At 40.9% G+C, this 12,206-nt stretch overlaps 2 protein-coding genes across 2 annotated transcripts; both read right to left on the reverse strand.

Annotated features, from left to right (window-relative positions):
- Positions 1-710: 710 nt before the first annotated feature.
- On the reverse strand, positions 711-4,264 carry LOC127946118 (carboxypeptidase B-like). The gene is made up of 6 exons (XM_052542420.1): positions 4,238-4,264; positions 3,599-3,792; positions 1,813-1,898; positions 1,425-1,623; positions 1,298-1,377; positions 711-982 (listed from the first exon to the last, which is right to left on the reverse strand). The coding sequence occupies exons 1-6, from the start codon at positions 4,262-4,264 to the stop codon at positions 777-779; spliced, it is 792 nt and encodes a 263-aa protein (XP_052398380.1). The 3' UTR covers positions 711-776.
- A 4,720-nt stretch (positions 4,265-8,984) lies between these two features.
- On the reverse strand, positions 8,985-10,204 carry LOC127945824 (type-1 angiotensin II receptor A-like). Its single transcript, XM_052541902.1, has one exon. The coding sequence runs from the start codon at positions 10,109-10,111 to the stop codon at positions 9,125-9,127; it is 987 nt and encodes a 328-aa protein (XP_052397862.1). The 5' UTR covers positions 10,112-10,204; the 3' UTR covers positions 8,985-9,124.
- Between the last annotated feature and the right edge of the window lie 2,002 nt (positions 10,205-12,206).

The following is a 12,206-nucleotide window of genomic DNA, read 5'->3' on the forward strand; positions in this document are numbered from 1 at the left end:
CTCCAAGACAACAAGAAATTCAGAATGTCATCATTAAGGATCTCCTCATTGGCTGCACTTTACCTCTGTCAAATGTGGGGGAGAGGCATTAAATAACTGAAATGTCATCTTTAACTGGAGGACAAAATAGTGTGATACAATAATAAAATAGGTTCATTTGTATTTTCATGAACTTGTAATACAATAAAACCTTTGAAACCTTTTTTGATAGGAAACTAGTTCTGTTGACATAAAATAAAAATGTTCAATGGCAATGACTAGATGTAACAGTGGTATTTTTTTATTATTACATTTTTATATTGCCATTGGTTTAATGGGTTGAAAGGTTAAAATATTAATAGAATGTAAAAATGTACAATACCAATTTATAATCTTTTTTAATTTAATTACTTTCTGGACTCGGGCTGACTCGACTCGGACTCGGCCTTTAAGAACTCGGACTTGAGTCCAACTCGACCCCTTTTGGACTCGGACTCGGACTTGGACTCGATGTTTGTGGACTTGGTCTTGACTCGTACTCGACAAAGGTGGACTCGGACCCAACTCTATTCATTATATAACAATGTCTATATCAAAAATATAGCACAAACACACTTTAAGCAAGCTCTAGTATTATATGTAAGCAGATGTCACTTGTTTTATATTTTTCATGTAATCTATTGTCATTCAGTAATTAATTGTGTCTATCACATTTTGTCTTCTGTATTTTATTGCTTTACTTATCATGGCATTTTGAGATGTGCAGTTAACTGATGTCACAGAATGCACAGCCACAGTCAAGCTTTTATTAGATGCTTCAATCTGTTGTTGAGTACATGGTTAGCAATGTATTTGACAGCCAGCATGGTCTCCTCACAAGTTGGCTTGATCTGAGACTCAGGCAGCAGGAATCCATAACGACCTTCGTCACTCAGCTCGAAGGTGTAGGAGTACTTCACACCCAGGTCATAAGCCCAGTCGCCAGAGCCACCAGCAGCAGGGTGTGCAATGAGTCACAAAATGTATCAGCAAAACATGTGATTCTGGTTATAATCTGTAATCCAAAAGCCCCACCAAAAAAAAAAAAAAAAAAAAACACCTTCATTGCAATATACTTAGAGTATTACATTGTTATCTTAGCAACAACTAGCCTCTATTGGAATCAACTGTGAGCCACAATTTGCGAGTTGCTGCCTATGTAGAGAATTTGATATCAGTCCATTGTAGTTAGATCACTGAAGACTGATGTTTAAGGAAGTAGGAATCTCACTGCATGTAGGTTTTGGACCAGAGCTTTTCTTGGACTCTTTACGCTCACAGATGGTCACAGCGCCAGGGCCGCTAGTGTGTCTGGTTCCATAAAGGGAATGCAGAGCTGCAATAGCTCCCTGAGACACACTCAGCAACCAATAAAGTCAAGATACAAGTTAAGTCTGAAAAAGTACCAGCTGTGATGAGCAGCCAGATCATTTTTGTAGGAATAGGGGAAAAGGAGCAGCTGGGAATATGAGTGGATAGTCAGGTAGGACTTGATGATGGACTTGTTGGAGCAGATTAAGTTGGCCAAATTCTTGGACTCAATCTCAGATTCTACGCTGCTTCCACAGTAGGTTTCACTGCAAGGGTTGTTTGTAGCTCCAGTTGCTGGGAAGTAAACGGCAAACATCAAACATATTTCATGGAACAATGTAATATGACATTATTTGTGAATGTCATGAATGACCACTTCCCAAGATTCCTTGCTGTTTAAGCTATTTAAGCAATGTGCAGTGGACAAATTAATTTCCAAAATACTAATGATTTTATTAGCTTTAATAGGAAGCAAGTACTCACTGCACCATCCAGCATCAAAGTTTCTGTTGGGGTCAGTACCAATACAGCTGTTAACACTGTTCCTGGACTGGGTCTTTCTCCACATCCTGTCCTGTGGGATCAAAACAAGATCTTTCAGATCATAACTGTTCACTCTTAATAATATATATATATATATATATATATATATATATATATATATATATATATATATATATATATATATATATATACTGTAGATTATTTATCTGTGTTTGTGTATAATGACATTTCACACTATCTACTAAATGTATGCACAGTTAGGAAAGCAGTTTTATATTATAACTTCACAGATAATACAAAAATATTACTCTGAAATAAAAGTTTATAGGCCTATCAGTCTACACAATTAAGAAATAGGCTGTGCTTCGTTAAGAGTCATCTGAATGGTGTAGATGCTAATGAGATTGTCAAGACTGTACACTATTATAAAAAGTGTTTTAGTTATAACGTCCCTTTAAGACAAGTCATTTTACTTTGCAGTCATCTTTGAAACACCACTCTGGCATGCAAGTGCTGTTCCTATCTCTTTGAAGAGTTATAGTTCTCCAAAACTGTATGCCAACTTATGATTCAATTTCAGATCTGAAATCACCAATGGAATCAGACAACATTAGCATTAAAAAAAGCGTATTTTTAGGCTACACCAACCAGTACACAAGCACAGTCCCGCTATCGGACTGTTTCTACTGTATAGCAACCGAGACTTCTAGCGGCAGCTGCAGTGATGCAATGACTTTACCGATGAGTATTGCATTTCTTCCCATTCAAAACTATATAAGTGACACATATTAGGTATTCAATACGGTGCTTCTCAAATGGAAGGCTGCATCTAATGAAGGCTGCATATCTCGGCTGGCATGTCATAAAATGTTGCAGAAGGCCATCTCAATAGGAAGGATCCTTGAAAGGCAGCCTTCGGCCCTGTCCCAAATAAATCCCTAAACCCTCGCTGGCTTCCTCTGAGTCCACTTGTGTGTCCTAATGCCACTTTGACTGTCAGGTAGAAGTCTGCTATGAAGCTCGACTTACTGGGTGCTTAACAAAAGTGAGCATTGAGGGTTCATAGGGGCACAAAGGTGCACTTTTGAAAGCTAAAATGATGAATGGGACACCATGCGGTCTCGTGGACTTAACTGACACATAATTAGTTAATTGCAACATTTTATCTCACAATTCTGACTTTTTAATTGCAATTGCAAGTTGCGACTGGATCCAATTGTGAGTTTAAATCGTACAATTCCAAGAATAATAAAAAAAAAATCTGAATTGGGGGATAAAAATTTGTGGGTTTTTTACGTTTTATTCAGTGGTGGAAACAGGCTTCCACAGATACTGAGTTAGTCTGAATTTATTATGAAATCTAAAACAAAAATAATGGTCTCAGACATGAAAACAGATATTATCTTTTGTTACTGTGACACAACGACCAGTTACAGCAGTGCAAAAAAAAAAAAAAAAAAGAACATTTAAGCACAAGCCATATTTCCAACACTATCTCACAACCAAGTCGTACATATTTTATAATACGGCTAATTCATATGAATCCATACGATCAAACTCGTATGATTATGTACTATTTTTCTAGACACCAGTGACTGGTGGGTTTAGGGTTGTGATTAGTTTAAGGTCATTCAGACAAATGCATACGAATTGTGCAACTCATGAAATATGTGCAATTTAGCCTGTCAGGTCATACAAATTCATATGAATTAGCTACCTCCTATATATAGGAATTGCCATGAGATCCACCTGGTTATTTCATGACATTAATTTTGAATCATAAGATACAAGTGCGATGGAAAATCTAATGAATCCTGTGTGTATAATCAAATACTTAACTTCCGTGCCACTTTGCTGTAAAATGGTAAAGACCATGTCAAGCTGGGCTGCAGGAACGTGAATGTCAACAGTCAAGCCAATGGTCACAAGGTCATGACTACCAGGCTTCCAGAAGTCCACCTGCAGGACGTGCAACTTGTACAGTTTGACTTTATAGGATAAACAAGGGACTCATGGAGAGCTATCAAAAAAAAAAACAACAACAACATGCTGTGGATCATCCAGTTAACAACACAGTATTAAGAATCAAGCATATTTAGAGTTTCCCTGATGATTGTCACATCTTCCTCGGATCCTAGTGTCAGACAGAGGCCCTTATCTCTAGAGAAGCACAGAGGGATATATACATATCATCTTAGATAGTATCTCTATATACTGTAATCTTTCTGGTTAAAGTGAAATATTTTTAAGAAGTTACCCCACAAATTTGATCGGCTCACATAGAGCAACAGCCACCAATCCCAAAAGCATAAGGACCCTCATTTTGCCTGTATGTTCATACTTCTGATACTGATATTGATCTCTTTTTATAATTCCAGACCTTCAAGGGCCGCCCAGTCCTGACCTTCTCCAGAATGCCTTCATTATGCATCATGTATAATTCATCTGTTGTACACTCTTTTCTAGATATTTTAGCTATGATTTGAGGTGACAACAGCTTCAAATAAAAATATTTTCACTAGTTCACACTTACATATAATTAGCTGAGGTATGGTATGCATATTTGGCGTGCTGTCCGGGGAAGGGCTCCGAGCTCGGGAATGGCCCGAACCTAGAGTACCCCCCCTTCCCCGTCTATTTATAAAGTGAACTTGAAGTGAGGAGATGGGGTGGAGGAGGGATGCTGATAAACCGTCAATGGATAGAGGTAAGTCAGCGATATTTATACTATGGGATTGATTACTTGATTATGGTCCACCTGTGCTGATTAGGCTAAGTATCTGACACGCTCCTCCCGAATCTTATTAGTAAATGACATTTCACTAGTTCACGCTTACATATAATTAGCTGAGGAATGGTATGCATATTTGGCGTGCTGTCCGGGGAAGGGCTCCGAGCTCGGGAATGGCCCGAACCTAGAGTACCCCCCAAAAAGGCAAATGTACAAGAGGACAGCCGCTAGTTTAAAGAATGCCCCCCCAAAAAAGCATAGAGTACTGGCGGGGCTGATTTGGTTTCTGAGAAGTCATCTCTTGGCAGGCTGGAAGGGCCTACATACTCCGGAGGGAGCGACTTGGGCGTTGGGAGAGTAGGCCCTACCGGCTGCAGCTAGTGAACTACTTGGTTGTTGGCGCCCGGTCGGTAGGGTTCGAGCCGATGCTCAACTGGAGCTTTTTGGCATTGGAATGGTGAGCCCTACCAGCCGATGAGGAGGAGCAGCGTGGTTGTGGTGCCCGACCGGGAGGACCCGAGTTGCCTAGACCAGAATAGGTCACGGTGTCGGCGTACGGGCCCTACTGGCTGATAGCCCCTGCTATTCAGTGGGTGAAGGGCCTAACGCTGACCGAGAGGGCCCATGAAGCCTCCGACAGGAGATTGAGACTCAGGAGGACGGACGTCTGGGTCCTCTCGGTTTGGCAGATAAAAAGCTTTGGGCTGGCCGACATGGAGGACTCTGGTGACATCCGAAGGGAGATCCCGACTCACGGCATCGGATGGACTCACTTGCGGCTGGCAAGCATAGGCCAGACCGGGAGAACTCTCGACAGACGTATGAAGGGAGCACACGCATAAGACGGGTAAGCATTGGCAGACGGGGAGAGTTTGAAAGGAAAACCCAACTGGGAGGACTCTTGCGGCATCCGATGGGTCCTCAAACTCTGAACATCGAATGGGTAAGCCTCGCCAGGCGGGGTTAAAAGATGTGAGAGTGGCTGAGGGTAGCTGAGAGTTTTTTATTTTAATTTTAATTTTTTATTTCATGCAGGATTTTGGCGAGAGGACGAGACTCGTAGCGTCGGATGGTTAAGCCTCGCCTACTGTCAAATGGAAAGGTAAGTTGCGTGGCCGAGAGACTGTTACCGTTATTTTTTATTAAATTTGCGACACCAGATGGGTAGTCTCTCCAGCCATCGGAGGGAAAATTAAGATTGTTTTATCTGCTAAGCACCTGTTAGTGTTCGGCATAAGTGTAACTTGCGGTATTGGATGGGTACATCTTGCCATCGGAGGGAAAATTTGTTTTAGCTGCAATGTACTCGTTGGTGTTCGATAGGTAAGTGTCGCTGACTGAATTTTTTTTTTTTGGAGGGGGGGTTAATCTGGCTTTTTAATCAGGTAAGCTTCACTGGTGGTCGGATGGAAAGTCCCAGATTGCTTAAGCGGGAAAGCATCTGACAGGATTTTAATACTTGCGATGTCATACGAGTAAGCTTTGCTGATAGTTGAACGGATAAGGCAAAGGTTGGCTCAACCGGGAGCACTTTTGCAGCGCCTGACAGGGAGTTCGATACTAAGGATGATTTGTTTGTCTACGAGGGTAGACGCTGTGAGGCTTACTTGAATAATTGTTTAGCAAATCCAATGAGCTGCTTCCGACAATGAGTCCGAAAAATCTTGGTGCAGTCATAGTATTCGAAATTAAGCGTGCAAAAATAAATTGGATTTCCTGTGCCAGTGTACCCCAAATAGGTGCCATGTAGCGGCGATGTGGTCATTTTCAGCACGTGAGATCGATGGTACATATCAACGATGTAATTGTGCATGGGTGGAGTAAGAGAAAGATTCTTTATACTTGTCTGAGCTTACTATTTGCCATTTTGACCATGCAGGTGCACGAAAAGAGCCTATGGAATCACCAATAATCGAAAAATATACTTTTGGACGTACTGATAACTGGCATTAAGTATAAAATACTATATTTAAATACTGCTAGTTCATGTAGTCGGCACTACTGTCATCTCGCTTGTCCTGTGAATTATATATATATATATATATATATATATATATATATATATATATATATATATATATGATAGTAGATTCCATTTAAAGTCCAATGATTTAACCCTAATATGGATGTAAACTAGTGCCTTGAATATAAGGTATTCAAAAACCGGTAAGTGCATATATTTGGAGTGAGTTCGGTTGAAATGATGCCTTGGTCGTACGCACTCCGGACCACATGCCTCATGATGGGACCGACGCGCCACCCCTGAAACCCGAATGAGATGCGTTCTAATGTAACTGTGGCATTAAACTCCGTTAGTGAGAGCTCCTTTAAAAAAATGGCACATATCGGATTACCTGTTAAAGTACGATGGAATACCTTATATCTGCAAACGATGTATGTCTATTTGTGGATGGAGACTTCTTTGCCACCTACAGGCTCACATCATCCTTTGGGAGCACGGGCGAGCGTGAAATGCAGTGCTGAGATGGGATAACGGAGCGGTTTGATAGCCGAATTATGATAGGCCGCCTAATGATTATTATAAAAAACGTTGGTTGGAGAATGGGCCTAATATCGTCTTGGCTATTGTCGATACATGATGCTATCACCACAACCTCGGATGCATGGCATGCCTTTAAGCGGAGGTGATGTGTGTGTTTTTTTTATATATATATATATTTATTTAGGTATAGGAAAGGCTCCTGCTGGAGCAGACACTGCTACGGCAGTGAGGAGGTACAGGAAAGGCTCCTGCGGGAGCAGACACTGCATTGCAGTGAGGAGGTATAGGAAAGGCTCCTGCGGGAGCAGACACTGCTGCGGCAGTGGGGAGATACGGGAAAGGCTCCTGCGGGAGCAGACACTGCGCGGCAGTGAGGAGCTATAGGAAATGCTCCTGTGGAAACAGAGGCTTTTGGAAACGATGAAGCATGTTTAGTCTTGTAAGACGTTGTACCGAAAGACATGATTATAGCAGTAACGTTAACCCCTTACTAGTCACCCCCCATTTTTGGCATGGAGACAGAAATTACATACCCAAAATAAAGATGTTTCTGTTCATGATTCTTCTGACTAGATCCATGATCAACATTAGATTAATTTTGAGTGATCACGCCAGTGAATGGTGAAATAGGTCCCTAAATGATTTAGTCCTACCTGAAGACTTGCAGGGAAATTAAAATGTAAAATTAAATTAAGCATTTAGCAGACGCTTTTATCCAGAGACTTACAAGCTTTTTTTTTTTTATCATGGAACTTATGTCTGTATCATTTCGGTGAGGTTTAAACGTGCGCGCTAAGGCAAATGTAATGCCTTGGCTTCGTGGTTAAAAGTGGCATCATCATCCGAAGGAACGTTTGTATCTGTAGTCCAAATCTATGCGCAATCCACACTCCAGATCAGCGGGTGGCGGTAAAGCACCTTTACGCTGGTTTGCCAAAATCGCCATAAAACACTAGTATAAGAAGACGGAAACTGCATCATGACGTCGTTTAACAAACTTAAGCCGCGAACCTGCTTTTAGATGCAACGCTTTGGATGCCAACTGCCGTAAAAATCCAATGAAGGAAAAGAAGAACCTGTTTTTAGCGTCTTCGCCTGGAAATGTATTGGTTAACGTTGCACCGCTAGAGGAAGCGACCTCAAACTGCCATTCGGCCGGTACGCCTTGGTGAAAGGCTGAGCCGCGGTGAGAACTGTTCAGCCCAGGCTGGTTGGATTCTTTCTGCCGCAATCCAGCGCTCGACGAGAGCTCGGTCTCGGGCGGCGCGATCATTGTATCGAGCGAGGCGAGTTCGGAGCTTGCACGGTCTATTGGCCACGATGTGTGGCTTGGCGAGGAGAGCAGCTGTCGCAATGACGCTTAATGCTGCTCAACGGCCGTGTTTGGCTGGGTAGAAATGATCTTGGGTCCGGCAAAAGCAGCAGGTCTTATAAATCCCCTGCTTAGCACTCTTCGTTGGTACGAAAATTGGGTCTGTGATAAGGTGACTGATGAAGCGAACCAGCATGCTGATAAACCGTCAATGGATAAAGGTAAGTCAGCAGTATTTATACTATGGGATTGATTACTTGATTATGGTCCACCTGTGTTGATTAGGCTAAGTATCTGAAGCGCTCCTCCCGAATCTTATTAGTAAATTACATTTAATCATTAAAATGTTAAAAGACTGATGCTTAAATGTTAACAAAGAAAAGACTTAACAGCCATCATTAAAAATAAGGCTTTTATTTAAGTAGTCCTATACACATACACTGAATATTCAAACAGTAGTAGATAAAAAAAAGGGAATGAACATACAAGAGAGAAAAATAAATTAATGCATTTTTTTAAGGTTACATTATATATATATATATATATATATATATATATATATATATATATATATATATATATATATGTTGATGGCTGATCAAAAATGTCTTGTAGTATCATCTAAAATCCCAAAACTGACAAGTACAGAATTTCAGCTTTGTATTTAATGACTTAACAGATGATGTTGGATCATTCTTGGAAGTTGCTGGGTTGAGCATACCAGAGGTACAATGGGAATTGACATTCATCTTTGAACTGATGCTAAAGTTAGTCCAGACCCACATCCGAGTAACCTCAGTAGGTTCTTGCGAAAGTTGTGTCCAACAAAGCCATAAACAATGGGGTTTACACAACTGTTTAAATAGGAGATGCAGATGGTAACTGGTATGGCTGTGTCAATAACATCCAGTGTTTGGCAGTTTTCCACTACGCCGAGCATGGCCAGCAGATGCATGAAGTGGAAAGCTTGGTGAGGAGCCCAGCAAACAAAGAAAGCTAGCACAGTAGCGGCTATCAGACGCAGAGTTTCATCTTCCCGAGAGCGAACGCTTTTCCTCAACAGACCCTTGGAAACCAGAAGTGCCCGACCGATCAGGCAATAGCAGGTGATGATGACGAGGAAAGGCACAAGGAAACCTAGCACACTTTTTAGCACGCTAAGGGTAACAAGAAGGTTAATCTGCTCACCGTGGTGCAACATAGCGCACAATGTAGAGTTCCCAATGTCGTACACATCCCGGCTTAGCGCTGTAGGAGCACTGAGGAGCAAGGCAAACAGCCATATAAGTACACATGTGAGGTTAGCATAGAAAAGCGTGCGCTGGCATCTGGAACTCAACGGATGTACGATCGCAAGATATCGGTCAATACTAAGAGCGGTGAGGAAGAATATGCTAGTGTAGAGGTTGAAGATGACCAATCCTGCACTTGCCTTGCACAGAAAGGTGCCAAATGGCCAATGGTAACTCATAGCTGTGAAACTGGCCCACAAAGGTAGTGTGATAAGGAAGGTGAGGTCTGATATAGCTAGATTGAGCACAAACACGTTTGGTACTGACTTCAGCTTCATGTAGCGGTAGATGACAGCCACCACCATGCTATTGCCAATGATACCGATTACGAAATTGCATACGTAGGCAACAGGGATGAAGGTGAAGATGAAGCTGTGTCTTCCAGACATGTTGCATTTCACATGGAGGTCCTCACTCAGTCCTGATGTTTTGTTCTCCATTTTTGGACCCCAGTTGTGGTGATTATTTGACTACAAATGGGTTCCGCTATCCACAGGGTGTGTCTGCACTAACCAACACCAGCTTTGGGGGAAAAGGCCTCACTGACACCTATAAAAGAGAACAACAAAAATGTTAGCCACAGTCCAGAGGAAGAGGCATCATTACCACAGGCTGTGATTTATGAGCACGAAAGAGCTCCTGCTATTTCTCTCTCATTAAGGCCTACAGATTAAAACGGTCCTCACTGATCATGCTTCTTCTGCTAAATAAGATGCCATTAAAAACAGATTCTTGATGACTCAGCCTTTTGAAATTACACTCATCTGTCCACCTGGGACCCCTTGAAAATACTCTCTGAAATTGTACAGTGTTTCTCACGGTCATGGAAAACATTAAAATAAGTTCAGGGAATATGTCTATAATACTGTAACTTGTATGTTTAACAGAACTGTTTTTTGGCAGCGCATTGGCCAAGTAAGTTGTTGGCTGATCAAAAAATCCTTTGTAGTGCCTTTTCAGAATCCCAAATCAGAATTACATACGGAATCTCAGCTATGCCTTTTGCACAAAAAATGTCTTAACCGTGGATGTTGAAACGTGTTTGGAGCATGTGGTGTTATGCAGACCAGAGATCCAATGGAGACTGGCATTCATCTTTGAACTAATGCTAGAGTAATTGCTAGATTGTCCAGAGCAACAGCCTAGTAGGTTTATGCAAGAGTTGCATCTATTTGTCTGACTGTTTCAATGAATTAAATTGTATATACATTTCTGGACGTTTTAAATCCGAATGGCAAATTCAGGAATTTAAATGGAATTCAAAATGCATTCTTAATTAAATTGTAATTTAAATTTTGAATGGCCCACAAATGAATTCAATGGATATACATGTAGTTATACTTAATAGATTTACTCTGATAATTATTTATTATTTATTACTTTTCTAAGCATGTAAAATGGATAACATTGTTAGGGTGGTGTTGGCGCAGTGGATAAGACACATGCCATTGGTGTGAGAGACCTGGGTTCGAATCCACTGTGAGACATCAATGTGTCCCTGAGCAAGACACTTAACCCCTAGTTGCTCCAGAGGCGTACGACCTCTGACATATATAGCAATTGTAAGTCGCTTTGGATAAAAGCGTCAGCTAAAATGAATACATGTAAATGTAATATCTTCACTCGTGAAAAATCCTCTCACTGGCCCCTGCTCCCTCTAGTGAAGATATTACTGTGCCAAGACAAAGTGCTTACAAGCACTTGCCATGGTATTCCACCATACAATATAGTGATCCATTTTACACGCTTAGAAAAGTGCAACGTTTTGTTTTGTGTTACCGTCCTAGGTCGAGTTACACTATGCGAGTAACTGTATTTAAATAGGGAAAACGTGGAGGTATTTGGTAGCTTCTCTGCTTGGCCCATATTGAATGAATGGGCTAAGCTAAGTGCTTTCAAAGTGTCACCGCGCGCCAAAGCGATTGAGTGCACGCATTGAGATGAGAGATGTATGTATCAACTCGTCTTAGTTATGGGAAAAACATAGTTTAATATGAAAACACGGTGGAGTATCCCTTTAAGTTCAGAGGTATTCATTTACCATGTAGTGAAACATCTTGCTTTTTTACATTTCCTCAAACGAGAATAGATTTTCCTTGACCACCACTCGGTATGGGTCAATTCGGTTTAGATGCTAAAAAGCTATAGGTAACTAACTAACTAAATAAAAATGCACTGTTAAGTCAAATGTCTATTAAAAAAAAAAAAAACTTTTTGTATTTCTATTTAGTTATGCTTTGGTGACCAATTGGTTATGTGGATCATGCCACATATAAAAAAACAAATAATTATAAACCAACAAAACAAACAATCACACAAAATAAATAAATAATTACAAATACATAAAATTGTGCTTTTGTGTTAAGCCTGTTCTAGCTATAAAGAGAAAATGCTGCTATTTAAAATTGATAGCATATTAGGAAATATATTTCAAGAATGAGTTTTGAAGCTTGTCCTCTCGACTAAAGGGAGCATGGAGGCTCTGAAAGTCACATTGAGACCTTGCAATGTGTCTTTTTCTTGAGACATTTGTGC

The sequence above is a fragment of the Carassius gibelio genome, chromosome A24, assembly GCF_023724105.1.
Source record: "Carassius gibelio isolate Cgi1373 ecotype wild population from Czech Republic chromosome A24, carGib1.2-hapl.c, whole genome shotgun sequence".
NCBI lineage: Eukaryota > Metazoa > Chordata > Actinopteri > Cypriniformes > Cyprinidae > Carassius > Carassius gibelio.